The following is a 19,615-nucleotide window of genomic DNA, read 5'->3' on the forward strand; positions in this document are numbered from 1 at the left end:
CAGTGCACTACCCAGAGATGAAGAAATGACTAATGATAGGAATATTCATTATAGCAAGAATTTTGCTAATCTCATCTAAGGCGAGCCAGGGGGAAAAAATATAAATTATTCACCTGCGTGTGATGGCACTTTTTGGGGAAATTTAGGGTAAAACAAAATAAAAATGTAATAAAATGAATTAATTATACGTACTCCAAGGAAAAACTCATAATGTCACATATTTACATTTATATTAAAGAACTAGATACTTTCTGGGAACAAAGTGGTACATTATGACAAAATGTTGAATAGTATTTGATGTTATAAAAGCACAAATGAACTCCCAAAAATGTGGAGAGTTTTGCCACCGATTCACTTTGCAAGACTGGATCAAATTGTTGTGACAGCCGAGTACGGAGCCATATTGATGATTTAACCAGTAATGTATTTGCATGGGTCCATTGTGTTGAATGCACAAAAGCTGTCACCTCATCCTCACTTCTTTTTGTCTAAATACACTGCACTATTTTTTAATGCAAAAAAAAAAGAAGTGCAACATAAGCTCTACTCTGATTAGAAGCTTCACAATCAACCTCACAGCTTTGTTTTCCTCATAAATTTACATTAGTTTTTGAAAAATGATGCTCTTTTCAAGGTCTCACTTATTCATGTTTTTGTTTTTCTTCTTTTACCTGCAATTATGGAACCAGTAGCTGTCTTAACTTTTTGCTGAAAACCCATATTTAATCACAGTTGTACACATCCATGTACATCCCCAGTCTCAGCGCGGCCTAATTTCAAAGACGGACAGACAAAATGCCATTGCAGGTGAGCAAACACAGCAGTGACAACAAGGTAATAACAGTGATAATAGTGATCTGGCAAAATAGAGGTTAGCATTGTGTTGCAGAAGCAGTGCGCATAATTATAGGTGAAAAACTGTCACTCTAAGAAAAAGTGCTGTGCAGCGAGGAATGTGTGCGAACAATGAAGCTGGCTTATTCAGACTGACTTTTTATGTAGACTGACTGCATATGCACCAGCGTCCTGTTCATTTACATCATGAAATTATTCATATTGGGGTTTTATTCAATCAGATTTGGGAAACTGAGTGGCAGCGAAATCCTTCCTGTGTTATACCGAGCTTAAGCTCCATCATTTGAGCTAAAGGAGGAAAACTGTGGTTCTTTCTAAGAGGTGTCTCCAACTTCCACAAAGCATATGCAGTTTTGAACTTAAGCATAGAGCAGCAATAAATATAGCACACAATCTGTTTTCTTACAGGTGATGTATATTTTTGTGCTCTCACAGACACGCCCACTCAATCCATGGACACTGGAACCGCTGATCTGAGCACCTACAAGCTCGTGAGTCATTACAATCAGGGGCACATTTCTTACTCACTGATGATTATGATATAATTTTTTTAAAAGTTTTCCTCACAAATGAGAGATAAATATGGTCTTTTACCTCTTTGAAGCAAACCATGTTAAAAGACACAAACAAATGTTTCATCGTAAACAGCTTCTGGCTCCCACGAATACCATTACTATCAGCATCAACAAGAAAAAGCAGTGTGGGCCTTTATCTGCTTTATGCCTGCCTGTTCACCTGCCTGATCCTCTGATTGTTATATCACTGCCTGTTGCTTTGGCACAATCTTAACAACACTTTCCAATTTTTAAGTTGTTTTGTTTTAATTAAAGCAGAAAATTGCTGATATAAAAAAACACCCGTGTATGTACATATCTTAACTGAATAAGATAAAGTTTAAAAAACTATCCGGGGTGCGTCGAACTTGATTTATAGTACCGGACCATAACCAGCTAATAACACCTGACCCAAATAACAAGGAAAACAAATCTGCTATAAAGTCACAGCCACTGAGGACATCCATCATACAACATTCTCTGATAATTACCTGACAGCTATATTATACTGACGCTGCTACTGTTTGGGAACAAGGCAGAGTGAGGAGTGACCCTATATATACAGTCCCGAACAAGAGTTTAAGACCACTTGAAAAATGGCCAAAAAAATCATAGTTTGCATGGTTGGATCTTAACAAGGTTCTAAATAGAGCTTCAACATGCAATAAAAAGAAATGGGACTGAGACAAAACATTTTTTTGAGCATCTAATTTATTGAAAACAACGCTTAAACTGAAACAGGCTGTTTTACAGCTGATCAAAAGTTTAAGACCACACGGCCCTTAAAAGGCCAAATCTGTGTAAAAATGTGGATTCATTGTCATTTTCTATCAGGTAGTCACACTGTCATGATGTCATGATGGCAAAGGAAAAAAAGCATTCCCTTTTTGAATGTGGTCGGGTTGTTGAACTGCATAAGTATAATTTAGAATTTTTTAAATGATCCTAAGGGTTACGGAACAAAAAAGTCAAGTGGAAGACCCAAAAGAATTTTCCAGCACTGAGCCAGAGGATCCAATTGGCTGTCCATCAAGACACTGGATGATGCTCCACCCAAATTAAGGCCGTTACTGGTGCTGACTGCAGCCCCGTAACCGTCAGACGGCATCTGACACTGAAGAGATTCAAAAACAAAAAACATCTTCAAAGGCCTCGTCTCCTTAAACGCCACAGAACTGACCGTTTGGACTTTGCAAGAGAGCACCAAACATGGGACATTGAAAGGTGGAAGAAAGTTTTCTTCTCTCATGAGAAAAAATGCAACCTTGATGGTCCTGATGGTTTACAACGTTACTGGCATGACAACCAGATCCCACCTGAGATGTTTTCTGTGTGCCACAGTGGAGGGGGAGTCATAATGGTCTGGGTTGCTTTTTCCTTCAGTGGAAGGAAGTGCCGGGGCGTCAAACCGCCGCTGGCTATGTCCAGATGTTGCAGAGAGCATTCCTTACGACAGAGGGCTGTTATCTGTGTGGTAACGATTGGGTTTATCAACAGGACAATGCTGCAGTACACACGAGGGACTTCTTCCAGGAGAATAACATCATTCTTTTGGACCATCCTGCACGCTCCCCTGATCCAAATCCAAATGAGAACCTTTGATGGCAAGCGATGTTTACAAAAATGGACAATAGTATAGCTACTCATTACTGAGTTCATGTTTGAAATTTTGATTTCTGTTTTGGGGGTGGTTTACGGGTTTTTTGGAGGTGTGATCCTAAACTTTTGATCAGCTGTAAAACAGCCTGCTTCAGTTTAAGTGTTGTTTTCAATAAATTGCATGCTCAAAAATAATGTTTTGTCTCAGTCCCATTTCTTTTTGTTGTATGGTGAAGCTCTACTTGGAACTTTGTTAAGATCCAACCATGCAAACTATGATTTCTTTTGCCATTTTTCAAGTGGTCTTAAACTTTTGTTCGGGACTGTATAATTACATTTTATTTTTTTGTTGTTGTTGTGTGTAGACTAAACTGTCAGTACTCAGAATCAGTGTGTTTATCTGCAAGATTTGAAGCTACAGATCTAGAGAGAGTTGGATCAAGAATTTATGTGGTCAGCACATCTGTCTCGCTGTACGTTGAAATGCCTTCTGATTGTCAGCTTACAGGAGCTTTCTATTCTGTATGCCAGGCTAATCTGTCAGTGTTGAGATTCTCCTTTTTCTGAGCAATCCTGAATACTCAAAATCAGCTAAGAGCACGACATTGTATTGGTAATGGTTCTGTTTACTGCTGTTTTTAAACTGGTGCAGTTGCTTCTTGCTAGAATTTTCCCTTTTCCACACTAGACATTTCAAAGAGTGAAGTTCAGCACACAGTGCAGTGACCCAGTTAGTTGTCAGTTCTAAAGTTCAGTGTCTTGCTGAAGGGCAGTTTGGCAGTGATGGGTGTGCCATAACTCAGTTTGCTATTTCACAGCTGGAATACAACCTCTGTGGAGTGCCGGGAGTTAAATCACTAACTTCCCAGCATTTACCTGACCCAAATAACAGGAAAAACAAATCTGCTGTAAAGTCACATTGAACTATAGCCAATGAGCACATCCATCATAAAACATTCTTGGATTGTTAGCTGACAAGTATATCTTAATGATGCACAGCAGTGAGCATGTATGAAGAACGATGTATCAGTTAAAGTAACATACAGGAGTTAATTAAAGTCTGCGTGTCTGAAGACATTGCCACTAAAAGCTGTCACCTGCAGCAGCGTTACAGTATATGCTCTAATGCAGACAGTACGTTTAGACATGCAACATACTATACACAGAGTAATGCACACGATTGCTCACTGAATTATCAGAGATAACTTCTCAATCCCTGTTTGTAGGATCTTTAATACTGCTGCATTTAGTGGAACGTATAAATATTCAGTTCATGTGCACAAATGAACTGAATGTCAGCTTGAGTTATTCTGCAAGAGCAACAATATGCTAAATGTCCTGAGTATATTATCTGCAATCTACAGTGTGTGTGTGTGTGTGTGTGTGTGTGTGTGTGTGTGTGTGTGTGTGTGTGTGTGTGTGTGTGTGTGTGTGTGTGTGTGTGTGTGTTTGCAGTCTCTCAGCTCCATTAACAAGAAACCCATTATCTCACTGCTTAGTAAATTCTTGTTGGTGCTTTGTTCGGCCTTGATGAGTAATGGACTCCACCTTTGTTATACCAAATAACACAAAGCATGATTTATACCACACTAAATTCACTCAGCACTTTGCCCTTTTCTGCATCCTGTCCCCAGAGTTTGCTGGGTAAATAAGGTGACAGACCAAGAATAGCAAAATAAACTCACATCTCTATCCATGGTCTGGTTAGCGATCTATCATCCTGTACTGCTGCTTTGTATTAACGCCGGTGGTCGAGATCGAATCTGGTTCTAAAGCTCACTGATTAGGAGGCTCCAACACAGAAAACCTCCAAATCGACACAATAAATCAAACAGACACATCATGCAATCATGTTCGTGAAGCATGAATCTTTGTGCTTTTCAAACTCGTGCAGCATTTTCCTGAAAGACAGGAATGAGAGCGGGTGCATTGAAGGTTTTTTTCAATGTAGGTGTTAAAGTGAATAAAGAACTGAAGAAATGAAGCTCTGGACAAGTTATGAGGTTTTGGAAAGGAACCCATAATTCTGAGATCCAGAGCACGTATTTAGGTTGATACAAAACTTTTATTAAGTGGTTTGTTCCAGTTTCTCCCTGAATCGAAGTGTTTCTTTAGTCTCCAGATTGACTTCAGACAAACTATTTAGGGCAGTTTGAATTTTTTTTCAGAACATGTCATTCATTTTTAAATGTGGCAAAGTCTGATTCGTGTTTCTGGGACTATTCTAACCGAAGCTACCCAACAGTAAATCACAAAGCTTCCACGTGTGCTTTTTCAGGCATTTAAGAAGGACCTGCCCAAAGACACGCACACACAGTTTCAGATGAATCATATTTTGCAATGGAAATAATTTAGCTCCTTTTGTTTAGCGATAATGCCACAATATCTGTTAATTTAATCAGTTTAGCAATAAAATCTTTTTTTTGCAAAATTCGATTTTCCATATGGTTGACCTTAGAGGACATGAAAAACATTTCTGTGCTTTGCTTTACCTCTGGTATCGGTATCTTAAAGACACTTTCCTGTGTCTTAGCTATAACCTAGTAGTTTCACTCCAATAAAAACGTAGTCATGTAGCCAACAGAACATACATCAAAAACTGAAAATTATTGTCCTCAATTGATGTTTTTTATTTTTTATTTATTATATACAGTGGGGCAAAAAAGTATTTAGTCAGCCACCGATTGTGCAAGTTCCCCCACCTAAAATGATGACAGAGGTCAGTAATTTGCACCAGAGGTACACTTCAACTGTGAGAGACAGAATGTGAAAGAAAAATCCATGAATCCACATGGTAGGATTTGTAAAGAATTTATTCGTAAATCAGGGTGGAAAATAAGTATTGGTCAACAACAAAAATACAACTCAATACTTTGTAACATAACCTTTGTTGGCAATAACAGAGGTCAAACGTTTACTATAGGTCTTTACCAGGTTTGCACACACAGTAGCTGGTATTTTGGCCCATTCCTCCATGCAGATCTTCTCGAGAGCAGTGATGTTTTGGGGCTGTCGCCGAGCAACACGGACTTTCAACTCCCGCCACAGATTTTCTATGGGGTTGAGGTCTGGAGACTGGCTAGGCCACTCCAGGACTTTCAAATGCTTCTTACGGAGCCACTCCTTTGTTGCCCGGGCGGTGTGTTTTGGATCATTGTCATGTTGGAAGACCCAGCCTCGTTTCATCTTCAAAGTTCTCACTGATGGAAGGAGGTTTTGGCTCAAAATCTCACGATACATGGCCCCATTCATTCTGTCCTTAACACGGATCAGTCGTCCTGTCCCCTTGGCAGAAAAACAGCCCCATAGCATGATGTTTCCACCCCCATGCTTCACAGTAGGTATGGTGTTCTTGGGATGCAACTCAGTATTCTTCTTCCTCCAAACACGACGAGTTGAGTTTATACCAAAACGTTCTACTTTGGTTTCATCTGACCACATGACATTCTCCCAATCCTCTGCTGTATCATCCATGTGCTCTCTGGCAAACTTCAGACGGGCCTGGACATGCACTGGCTTCAGCAGCGGAACACGTCTGGCACTGCGGGATTTGATTCCCTGCCGTTGTAGTGTGTTACCGATGGTGACCTTTGTTACTTTGGTCCCAGCTCTCTGCAGGTCATTCACCAGGTCCCCCCGTGTGGTTCTGGGATCTTTGCTCACCGTTCTCATGATCATTTTGACCCCACGGGATGAGATCTTGCGTGGAGCCCCAGATCGAGGGAGATTATCAGTGGTCTTGTATGTCTTCCATTTTCTGATGATTGCTCCCACAGTTGATTTTTTCACACCAAGCTGCTTGCCTATTGTAGATTCACTCTTCCCAGTCTGGTGCAGGTCTACAATACTTTTCCTGGTGTCCTTCCAAAGCTCTTTGGTCTTGGCCATGGCGGAGTTTGGAGTCTGACTGTTTGAGGCTGTGGACAGGTGTCTTTTATACAGATGATGAGTTCAAACAGGTGCCATTCATACAGGTAACAGAAAAGCTTCTTACAGAAGACGTTACAGGTCTGTGAGAGCCAGAGATTTTCCTTGTTTGAGGTGACCAAATACTTATTTTCCACCCTAATTTACGAATAAATTCTTTACAAATCCTACCATGTGGATTCATGGATTTTTTTTTCACATTCTGTCTCTCACAGTTGAAGTGTACCTCTGGTGCAAATTACTGACCTCTGTCATCATTTTAAGTGGGGGAACTTGCACAATCGGTGGCTGACTAAATACTTTTTTGCCCCACTGTACATTCAGTTAATTCTCACATAGATCCCATTTGCTTATTGCTCTTGAGTTATTTGTGAACTGGAAGGATTTTTCTAATTTCCAAGTACCTTTTAACTTTCATGTCAACAACTTCAGAGTATCAGTTATTTGACAGAGTTGTAATCACACTCAGCCCACACATTTTGTTCACACCAGCGAGAAGAGTCAGCGTGCAGGACAGGGGTAAGAAGATTCTGCACCATGTGTGTCTCTGTGGTCATTCTTCAGTCAAAGTGTGTTTGATTTTTTTTTTTCTGGAACCACTTTTACTGGCCCTGACCGAGTCCATCTTACATTTCAGTAATATCCACTGACTGTGGAACATGTCTGTCTTTTATTTATCCCGTTTTATTTATGTAATCTAAACCGTGACACATACCACAGCCTTTATGCCCTAAACTCCAGTACTGATCTCTTTGAAATACATTAAAAATTACATAAAGATTTGATTAAAAATAAGCACAAATCTTCTGCTTGTTTTCTTTTTTCTTTCTCAGCAGGTGATCCAGGTGATCGATATATGCATTTTTTTTTTCTCTCTGCCCGTTCTGTTGGTTTTTGTTTTTTGCCCTTCTGCCCCGTCCCTCTTCTCAGCTGTTTCTCTTTCCCTCTTTCTTTCTCCCCTTCTTTCCCCCAGTCAAGTCTGTCCCGTATTCAGTAAGTGAAAATAAAATAAACAATAAAAGGTGAATCAAATGGACCATTACGGCAAGGCTGGGATGGTCAATTTGGTAAAGTAAATCCGTTGGGCATCTTTCTTTGCCTTTAGACAACAATTCTGATGACAAAAGAGCCAAACGGGACAGGCCAAAAAAAAATAAAATAAAATAAAATAAAAATAAGCACAAATTATGCAATAAATACATACTTTGAAATGCAGACCTAAAATAAGAAATAAGCTATGCAGATCATTCAGAAGCTTTCTGTGATCCCTTTTGCATGCTAAGTTATTTTTAAGGGGATTTTTAAAAAAACAAAAAAACAAAAACCTTGCTGTATCAACTAAATCTGCATGATGTGTTCAAACCATCATATAGGTCACAACTATATTGTGACCTAGATTTGGTTTTCCAAAAAACTTGCACAGAACATAAACAAGAGTTTGGCTTTAGATTGCGACACATGGAGTTGACATAAAAGTGGTCTGAGTTGGACTTTTTAACGAAGCTTCAATGTTCTGAGGCTATTTGCTGTAATTATGACGTTACGAGGGCTGAAAAATGCCGGGGAAATTAACACAAACTGAGAATTTGAAACTTCTATGTGCGTTAAGGCCCATGACCAGAAAAACTTTTGATTGACTTTATTTTCTATACTTAACTAATTAATATAGTATTAAATGTGCAAAATGTATTATGCAAAAATCAAAGAATATACAAAAACTGTAAAATGTCAGATGACAGTGACGGGGTCAGGTTGGTATAATCTGTGTCACTTTTAGTGGCATTCTCTGTTAACAAGCTTGCTTGCCTGCAGGTTGATCTGACTGATCGGGGTAAAGCACAGAGCGCACGCTACCATGCAGATTGTAAAGACCCAGATTTTGAGGTTAGGTTTGCCTCAACCACCACTCATGTTTCACATCTTTTCATATTTGTGGCTTGTGCAGTTTTCAACAGTATATACAGTAAAATTAGACACTGTCACTGCAATAGTCTCCCTTATGTTCTCGTATTGGACCACTGTTTTGAGTTTTAATTTCTTCATTTATGAATTCATATCAATCCTGAAACAATGCTGAAATCAGTCCTTTTAAGTGCATTTAATGACAAATCTCAATCAGCAAACTGAAATCTCTTCATTAATGTAACTTCCAAATGTTATGAATGCACATGACACTCTGTGACTGACGCGTACTGGACCTGACTTAGCTGTAATTCAGTTCAGTTTTATGCAGCTCCAAATCACAACAACAGTCCCACAGGGGCTTTATGTTGTTAGGAAGACCCTACAATAATACATACAGAGAAAACTCAACAATCATATGACCCCCTATGAGCAAGCAGTTTGGCGACAGTGGGGAGGAAAAACTCTCTTTTCACAGGCCACGAGAGAAGGAAGACAGGCTAGAAGACATGCTGTGGAAAGCATATAACTAACAATAAGGATAATGATCATGTTTGCCTGCATCGTGTGCTGAAAAATAGCAAACAGCAATACAACAATGCGATCATTTTTATAATTTCACTGTCTTCTCTTTGATTTTTTTTTGTTCTCAGTTATTTTAAACCCCTACAGGTCCGTTCCCACACACACCTCACCCGTCACATGATCAATGTGCAATTTGTCTTTCGCTTTGCGTGCCCCTCTAATAAAACGCAAACAGACCATCAAACAGGATGGTTATGGTGCGTTGTGTAAGCAGGATTTATCAATGATTAACTTGATCTAAAAAAAAGAAAAAATGCTGCTCCCAGTATTTTTATTTAATGCTGCTCTGAAATGTTTTTCACTGACAGCAGTTTGCTTTAGAAGAAGAAGTGTTTGTTTACAGGGCAGGAACAGTGATGCATTTTAAAAGTAAATACTGTTTCCTCTTAAACACAAGAGTGGTTTCTCTTCTCGGAGTAAAAGGTTGGTAGAGGTTTGTAACAGGAAGTGGGTCTCGTGTGGTCTCTAAAACCTCTCAAATTTAGCACTTTCTCTAACCTGGTTTGGTCCACAGGAATTAAAAATTCACTGTGACATCCTGTTTAATCCCAAAACACACTTTCTTTACTTATTAAGCACATCTTTATGGGCATGATCTGACTGCACAGGCCTCGTCTGAGATGTCTGTTCCTTCAGATTTTGGAGAGGTGGCCAACAAGCGGGGAGCGGATAGCGCCCGGGAAAGTGGCTTATTACCACAGGAAACATCACAGAGGTCAAGTCATCTGTGCGTGGTGCTGCAGGTGGACATTTCCCAGCTGCTCTAAGCAAAGAAAGTCTCTCCTGGGACAAAAGTGCACACAAAAAATATTATCAGTTGTGGAGAACCGGTTGACATACTTCCATCGCACTCCCTGCAGGAGCTTACAGGTGTGATCACACCTATGTTGCACTTAGACTGAACCTTGATGGAAAAGTTTACTTCGCTGCATTCCTGTGATATTTTTTTTCTTGACCTACATCCCCTCCGTCTTAGACAAGTTCACTGACAGTTAAGCCATTTGATTTGCAAATTTAACAAGCCCCACTCCTCCGTTCCTTCAGAGTCGTCTTTTCTTAGACTTCTGGGGAACTATACAGAAAAAAGGACTTTCCTCGCTTCCCACTGTTGTGAATAAATCATTCATCTTTGACTTTTGAATTATTGAGCGTACAACATATTACTCTCAGTGAAGGTAAAAACTGAATGTAGCCTAAAGCGATACTAACTTTTTAGGGAAGTGGGCATGAAGGCTGCTCCTGAAAGTGCATGCTGGAACGCTGTATGAAGGAGCAGGCCTGCATTAGTTCGGGCAGGAGGCCTTGGATATGTAACTTCACTTTTCTTCACTTCACAACACATCAAGAGACTGACTCTTCTGCTGTGACTGGGTCATGCTTTGGTGTGTTAGCTTCGATTTGCACTACTGATTCTCCATTTAAAGAGGCTGGAGGTGATTAACGGGCTTTTACAGTGAAACTCTAAGTCTCATTTGCACAAACAGTACAAACTAACTGGAGCTTTTGATATTACTGGGTATTTTGGGAGTACAGCAGCAGGTTGTTTGTTTAGAATAAAAATGGTAAATGGCCTGTATTTATATAGCACTTTTACTAGTCCCTAAAGACCCCAAAGCGCTTTACATATCCAGTCATCCACCCATTCACACACACATTCACACACTGGTGATGGCAAGCTACATTGTAGCCACAGCCACCCTGGGGCGCACATTTACCATTTAGAATATACATATTTAGAACAGAAATATTAACATAGAACGGTGCTTTTTTTTAAAATGAAAGTCAAATCTTTCTAGAAAGTTTAATAATAATTTCTTAATTAAATTACAGTAATTCAGTGCATTCAATGGAATAATGAGGGTTTTGATATTGATAGAGCAATATACACACAATTATTGTTACTTTAGCACCAAATATCAATATGTTTTATTACACTGTTGTATATAGGTGCTCCTAAAGGATTGTGCCACATACCTGACTCACCAGAGTCTCTAAAACATGACTCCTCGTGGTGGCACTAATCAAATACACTCACCAGTTCATGTATTAGTTACACCTTGATAGTACTGGGTTGGACAGCTTTCGGGTTCAGAACTGCCTTCATTATTTGTGGCACAGCCTGAACAAGACACAGGAAACATTCCTGTGAGGTTTTGGTCCATAGTGACATGACGTCGTCACACAGTTGCTGCAGATTTGTCAGATTCACATACATGATGTGAACCTCCTGTTCCACCACATCCCAAAGATGCTCTGCTGGATTGATATCTGGTGACTGTTGAGGACATTTGAGTACAGCGAACTCACTGCTGTGTTCAAGAAACTGCTCTGAAATGATTTGAGCTTTGTGACATGTTGTTATCCTGCTGGGCATGTGTTAACCATCATGATGAGTACATTGTGGTCATGAAAGGATGAGGGGGGAGGGAGGGAACTCAAAGTGTGCCAAGAAAATATCCCCACACTGTTGCACCACCAGCAGCCTGAACTGTTGATACAAGGCAGGATGGATCCATGCTTTCATGTTGTTTATGATGACATTTTTTCCAATCTTCTGTTGTTGTATTTTGCTGGGTCTGTGTGAATTATAGCCTCAGTTTCCTGTTCTTAACTCAGAGGAGTGGCACTCGGTGTGGTCTTCTGCTGCTGTAGCAGTTTGACGCGCTGTGCATTCAGAGATGCTCTTCTGCATATCTTGTTTGTCACTATTAGTTATTTGAGTTACTATTACCTTCCTATCAGCTCAAAGCAGTCTGGCCTCTCCTCTGATATCTGGCATCATAGAAGGTGTTTTTCCCTTGAGAACTGATGCTCACTGGATGTTTGATTTTCTTTCTCAGATTCTCTGTAAGATGTGAAAAATCCAAACAGATCAGCAGTTTCTGGCCGTGTGGCCCCAACAGCCATGCCACATTTAAAGTAATTAAATCATCATTTTTCCCCATTCTGATGCTCAGTTTGATCGTCAAATTGGTATGTAGATGTGGTCAACTTGCATCAACATGCCTAAATGAACTGAGATGCTGCCATGTGATTGGCTGATTAAATATTTGCACTAGCGAGCAGAGGAACTGATGTACCTGATGAAATGTAAATGAGTTTTATCTAAACATAAGTCACTTGTGGTGAAGCAGAGACTCAAAGGAGAAAAATAGCAAAGAAAAAACAAAGAAGATCAGAGCTAATTATTTGAAGTGACACATCATGGATGTAGTTTTATTGTGCTCGTTTCCAGCTCTCTATTTTTGTTATTGGACTCTGTTAACGTAGCTTTGCATGAGCCACAACTCAAAATAACCCTTATTTGTCTCTTACTGGCCCTCTGCCTTGAAACTGCAGTTCTGATTGCCAGATTGTTTCCTGCTAAAACTTTTCTAGTAGTTTGATTTTTATTTTTATTTTTAACTTGCTGGATTAGATGAGAAACACACAAAGTTCCTATCTGGTCATTTTATTAACACCATGATGTTGTTGTGCTAATGTGAGAAGACTGAAACCCTTTGAAGTCACAGTGAGTTTTCTCTCACTTCTTCGCCGAAACAGGAAATGCTTCCTGCTCAAGTCTCAATCTGTCAAGTCATTTTTAGGAGGCACAAATTGCAGAGGTAAGAGACTGAGACCTTGGAGTTAGACCGAGGCTTACTTTGCTGGCTGGTAATTTAGTTAATTACATATTTCTTTATGAATGTGCACCAGTAAATTGCCTTACTGACTAAAAATACAATAGCATGGGCCTTTGATCAGGCTAAGAATTATTAAAGGGACACACTTTTGTTTTTATATGTGACATTACGTTTGCTTCTGATTCTTCTTTCAGCACAGCTTCATTCCTGTGCCACGTTTCTAACAGGATGAATGATAAGACCTTACGGAGATACTGTTTTCCACCAGGATGACAGCGATCACACTGAAACACCATCGCTGAACTCTGTCAAATCCAGGATCATAAATGAATCAACCACTTACACTAGAGACTGTCCTTCTATGTTGGCATATACATTGCACGTTCTCCCCTTTAAATCTAAATGAGCTCTGAGAGAAAATCAATAGTCCTCTCTGTTGTGGAACACCTAGGCTTCAGGGAGCATATAATCGCTGCAGACACATCTGGTCAATTTGCAGCACTGCTCTTGAGCTTCTCTTTTTTTTAGAAAGCATGTCCTTGGGACTCTGAGACGACTGCGAGAGACCCTTAATTACAGCTAATCATGCGTCTAATTGGTAAGTCTCATCCTAATGAGTGATCTCTACACTTGCTGTTGTGAATCATATGCCCAACACACACTGCATTGTTTAATTAAACTGACTCTGTTTTCATGGAGATCGACACAAACACTTCGGGGGAACTGCCTGTAGAGCTGTTGTTAGGGATGAAAACAAACCTAAACTGATACAACGTCAGCTCAAATTCTCTTTCAGTCGTTTGCTTGGGGAAGGTCAGACAGATGCAGAAAGCAGTCATGGTGGCTCTGTGACTTGGTTTTGATTTCACGGCTACAGATTCAATTAGACGCTGTGTTTTTACAGACACGCTTGCTCAAAGGTGGCTCCATCTGTCCTTTTTGAGTGTATAGTATGAGCATGCCACATTTATAATCACAGCAAGTGGCTAAGATCAGCAAAGCCTTTTAGCCACAGTCTCTCTGATCCTTTTCAGACTGGCTCCGACGAGTTCAGCTTGTGTGATGTACAAGTTTGGATTCACACAGAAAATTTCTTAATCATACTTTTAGTCATTAAATGATTTGTAAAAGGCAGTTATGATTTCTAATACCATTCTTTTTTGTCCTTCAAATTTTGCTTTTTTCAAAGGATTTCCATTCCATTTACACAAACCACAGTCCAGCAGACATTTGGCATTCTGTCTTCATTGAGGTCATCTAGAGACATTAACCCCATGCTTCCTGATGCTTCCTACTTGCTGAATTGGTTTCCTGAGCAGTTCATATGCACCAAACGTTCTTCATATTTAGAGCTGTGCTTTGCATGAGCGTACTGTTGTACTGTTTGGAGAGATTGGCTCTTATCGGGCCATGTTCACAGAGTATGGCAAAGTAATGGAGAAAATATGTGCCACCAAGGCACCCCATTTTTTCAGCGAACATGAAAAATCCCATCAAGCACCTCCAACAAACCTTTCATTGGTTCTGCATCTCACAGATGTTCTTCTTCCTGGTCTAAAAACTGAAACCTCCATTCACCACCTGTCCCATATCCGTGTTCTTTGACATGTTTGAAATATTTCCTCTTTGTGGCTCTGCAGTCAAACTTAGCATCCAAGAGAGGCCTCTGAGAATCTATGAGGCATCTGTTTCTTAAACCAGAGATATGCTTTACGTCTCTTGTTGCTCAGCTGTGCAGGTTGGCAGTTCTGTCAGGGGAGTACTTTACACCACTGGATGCAATCTTGCATCAAATTTTTAGGTTTTTGGCAAAGGCCTACATTTTTTTTTAGAACTTCCGTTTCAAAAAGAAACTGGAATGCCTTGATCCATTCAATAGTTCTTTTTTTTTTTCAAAAATAAGAACTATTTAAAGTTTAAAGTGGCTTCAAACTTTTGAGCAATATTACATGTTATTGGTTCCACGTGGTTCCATAGGGGGCCTCCTCAAGCCCTAAATGGGATTTGAGTGGCCAAACATAACCCTCAGCCTCTATCCAAACTCATCAACCAGCCCAAAACACATTCATACTTCTGTCAGCTTTACTACAGCTGACTGGTGCAATCACAGTATCACAGTGTGATATCTGTGAGCCAGTTCCTCCCATAATATCGTTAGCTTATCAAGCGTACTTAAGCCCCACGTGCTTCACTCATTCACACACAGGAAACATGCATAATTCTGAGCATAATACCCTGAGGTAATAACATCTGATTGGAAAGTCAAGGGAGATAATCAGTTAATCAATACAACCATGAGCCTCTTCCTTCGTTATGGTTACAGAGGCAGATCAGTTACACCAATCACCTGATGTTTATCACAGTGTGGATTGTATTGAGAGCAGTGGAAAATTCTCATTTCTCTCTACTAGCAGAGTTAGCTCAGGTTTTGTGAGCAGTCACTCCAATACCTGAGACGCGCAGTGGGATTTTGGTGTGTGGGGATGAGAGCTGGGGTCTTACATTCCCCATTTTGAAAGTGGAATGTAAAGCAATTAACTGGAAATTCAGTTTCATGAATAGGGACAAATAGAAAATGGGCAAAAAATACATTTGAAAGATCCTATTTGTGTGTTTTGTGTGACAAAAAAACCCAGTTCAGATTTCTAATATGAAATTTGCACCGTGTACTGCGGCATGCACTTAAAGGGAATTTTCCCCGCTGCTTTGTTCTTGTTGTTAAGACTAACAGTGAGAAGGGCAACCTACATGAACTGGAGCAGACCTGCATGATATTGGTAAGTCATCTATAAAGGAAATAGTCGCTGTAAGGTCAATGGGCGCTGATCCTCAAAGCATACAGGAAATGCTGCTGCCGTGGTCCGGTCAAGCTAATGAATAAAACCTGCTGTACATCATTCACAGTCTATGAACTCATCTTCTGCTCCAGTGGCTTCAACCGCACAAATAACTACGCAAACGCGTGTGAATGTCTCACAGAACAACAGTTATTTCATTCGCTCCGCTTGCGGATCATTACTTCATTTGCTGCTTGATCTGTTCCTGGCTTCAGTTAACGCGCTGCGCGCTGCGTGCGTAATTTTGGTACCTGTGCATAACGAAAGTCATCAAAGCAGTAACGAAAGCAGCTCTGATACGGTGCTTTGAAAACTTTTGGAAACTTACCTATCCACGCTGATCACACACAGGGTCATGATGGAGGCAGTGCAGCACATTACATCCATGCCGATGAAGATGTTGCAGAACACCTCCCCAAAAAGCCACTTGCCCCCGGTGAGATCTGTCACGATCACGAACGGCATGACTACTATGGCCACTGACAGGTCAGCCACCGCCAAAGACACCAGCAGATAGTTTGAAGGCTGTCTCAGTTTCTTCACCACGCACACCGCGATCACCACCAGCGTGTTTCCCATCACTGTGACCGCCGTGATGATCGCCAGCATCACCCCGATAACGATCTTCTCCGGGCGAGTGAAATCCAGAAGCTGCTCCCCGCACGACTCGTTCCACATGGCTGTGGGGCTGATGGTGACGAGGAGAAGCTGCAGAGAGCCATTGATAACTTCGGAATTGTCTTCCTTCTTGTTAAAAGTGGGCTCAATCCCCGAAATATTGAACATCACGACAATGTTATCCGGATAGGGGTGCAAGGGTGGCCTCGCCAGAGCACTCCAGTTACGCGCATATTTGGATGTGTGTACCCTGCTGTCGGTTCCTACCCAGCGGTTTTACGTCGAGTGTGTTGCAGCTGCACCACATCGGAGCTGCCAGCAACTCAACAGGGTTCTTAACTGGCTTCTGTTTATCAATGATTCGTCTCAAGAAGTGCTATGCGGACACGTGGTACATTCCTATAGGGAAATATAACTTCTCCAAAATGATCAATCAGGAAGGGAGCAGGAAAAAAGTTGCAGAATCTAAATATAGCTACTCCAGAAATGCCTGCTGCTCAGTGCATCACCTCGACAAATATGGACTTGCCTCTTTGGGGAGTTGCGATGCGCAAACCGCACCTATCAATGTGACGCATGTGCTAGGACGCAGAGACTGCCTAAGAACTTCACGCATATGGCCTACAGAAGTGGTTTCGCGGTGGGTTGAGAGAGGGTAGAGCGTGAAAAACCTTTATTAGTGATGTGCATGTTGGTGCATCTAGCCACAGGGCTCCCCTCAAAAAGACATGATGTACAAATGTTATGAACAGAATATGTTTGAGTTCGTATTTGGAAAACGATGCAACTTTACTTTCTTCTAAACAGTATTGCTGTCAGAAAGAGCTGACTTGAAACCCAGCTGCTTATTTTAAAGCTCTTAACGATCCAGTCTTTCATGGAGAAAAAAATCCTGCAGTAAATTTTGCATGACAAATCTGAAAAAGAAACAGGAAATGAACTTAAGGGCATTCTTCCAGTGCTTCCGACATGCAAAAAAACACGTTTTCTAATAGTAGGACACATTAGACACTCAAAATGCAAAACCACTTAACAAAAGGTACATTTTCTCCCAGTGTGCTTTTGTCCTGATGCTTTTCTTGGTCGCCATGGTTCCGAGAAAAGCATAAAGACAAATCAAAAGAGAAAATCCAGCAATGCTGATGACGCTGGGAGACACTGGGGGGATGTGGGAAAGCTCCCCAGGACTTTTGGCCGCTTGCATCACCGTCCAGGCAGCAGGAGCAGCTGTGGTCTGTTTGTCCCCTCTGGCTGTGCAGGGCCTGTGCTGTCATAGTTGTCCCCTCCCCACAACCACTTTCATGCCTAGTGCAGACCACCGCAGCCTTGGCCTTTTACTCACCATTACCTGAGTGACAGGTCAGGAATGATTGTCACACCAGATTATTGCCAGTGACCACTGGCAGTTTCTGCTAGACCTCTTGCTGTCAGGGAAATTTGGCCCATTTGTGCTTAGGACATTAGTGCAGATGTCAGGGTTTCCGCCTTATGCAAGGCATGCTGTCAATGTGTCACTGTTTGTCTGAACCCCTCTCAAGGTCCTGCACTGAGAGGGGTTGTTATTTATTTTTTATTTCTTTTGTCACTTTGTAGTTGCTCAGTTCACTATCCAACAAGAAACATTTACAGCCATTTCCAAATGAGGTTTTGGTCTTTTTTTTAATGTGCATTTTAAATCTAAAATTAAATGTCTAGTTTGTAAAAGACAGTTCTGTTTAACCACAAAAATTTTTTATTATGTTTGTCTCAGGTATTTTTGGTTTATTATTATTATTATTATTATTTATTTCCTGGTTCTTGATGTTTACAACAAAGCGTTAACCTTCCTTAAATAAGAAGTGATTTATTTTCTTCAATAAAGTATCCAACAACTGAACGTATATTGAGGTCCAGAGTAAACCTGGTGCAACAGGATACAACATTAAAACAGCTCAAATTGCAAAAGCAAATGTATAATTTGCACCAGTTATGGAAGGTGACTTTGAATTGTTGTCTCATCCTGACAACAATCGCCCCGTGGCCTGTTTGCATGTCAGATTACTCTGTCCGATAAACAAACCCCCACGTGAGCTCGTGGGACTTTTGCTGGATCCCTTCTAGCTGTGCTGTAAGAACTTTAATGAAACCAAAACATTAAGAAAGCATGCTCCTTTCACTCCACAAATCTGGGCGGCCCATCAGGTTTTTACACTTTAACCTGTAATTTCACCGGCTCGCCAGTTATTTTTAAAATCATGCTGTCAAAAGTAACCCGCCGATCTCGTCCAAGCGCACTGCACTTGGCATTCACCTGTGCCTCTGAAATGCACAAGCATAATGCTATCAGCCAGTCAGCTCAACATCTGTTCTTCAGATGTAGATTATGGCTGAAGGCAGACAGGTGGAGATTGTCCCTCTTCATCAGTCAGACATTGTTTATCTTGGTTTTCCTGGCAGCAAATTGAAGATTTGCAACCATGACCTTAATAAATTGAGACAATCGGGCAGAAAGCGGGCAAGAAGCGGGTAATTTCATCACGACAAGAAAATGTAAGTGAGGACCAGAGCAGGAAAACACATTTGTTTGAGAAATAAGGCCAAAAGAATTACCAACAAACAACAGAGTGTCCTTATTGCTGAGCAGGCCCCACATGTAAGCACCGCTACGTTAGATGCATATGAGTTTCGGTGTCATCTCAGTAATACAGCAGCTACGTTCAGTCTACGTTTACATCTGAATAATTGAAACAGCAAAACATAAAAACTGATCAGCACTGCGAGCAGGATTTGAATGGCTAAAAGAACTTCACTAACAGTGTGTGTTGTGATCTGGATCTAATCTAGGTCACTACTAGAAAGCAAGAATAAGCATTTAAGAGCATATTTCAGTCAAAGAAAGAAAAGGGAGTTGCAGCAGCATCCTAAAAAGCCCGTTAAGTAAAATCACTGCTTTGATATGTATTCATCTGAACAAACATCAGTCGGAGATTCTCGGGTTTGTGTTCTGCTCTTCAAACGTGGCCTTTACTCTCAGCTGCTATTAGCAGCTTACTCCGCAAGTCATTTTTAAAAATAACTCAAGGAGAGTTACAAAATAAAGGTTCATGACCTGACATTCATTCTCAGTTGGTGAAAA

General features: G+C 40.7%; 1 protein-coding gene across 1 annotated transcript in view; it reads right to left on the reverse strand.

The window, feature by feature from the left end:
• htr7c (5-hydroxytryptamine (serotonin) receptor 7c) overlaps positions 1-17,017 on the reverse strand; it is a 33,094-nt gene extending 16,077 nt beyond the window's left edge. Inside the window, exon 1 of the mRNA XM_026188647.1 lies at positions 16,211-17,017. Within this exon, the coding sequence (XP_026044432.1) occupies positions 16,211-16,668 (458 nt within the window). The 5' untranslated portion in view covers positions 16,669-17,017. The remainder of the gene's footprint in view (positions 1-16,210) is intronic.
• Between the last annotated feature and the right edge of the window lie 2,598 nt (positions 17,018-19,615).

Source organism: Astatotilapia calliptera, chromosome 12 (assembly GCF_900246225.1).
Source record: "Astatotilapia calliptera chromosome 12, fAstCal1.2, whole genome shotgun sequence".
Lineage (NCBI taxonomy): Eukaryota > Metazoa > Chordata > Actinopteri > Cichliformes > Cichlidae > Astatotilapia > Astatotilapia calliptera.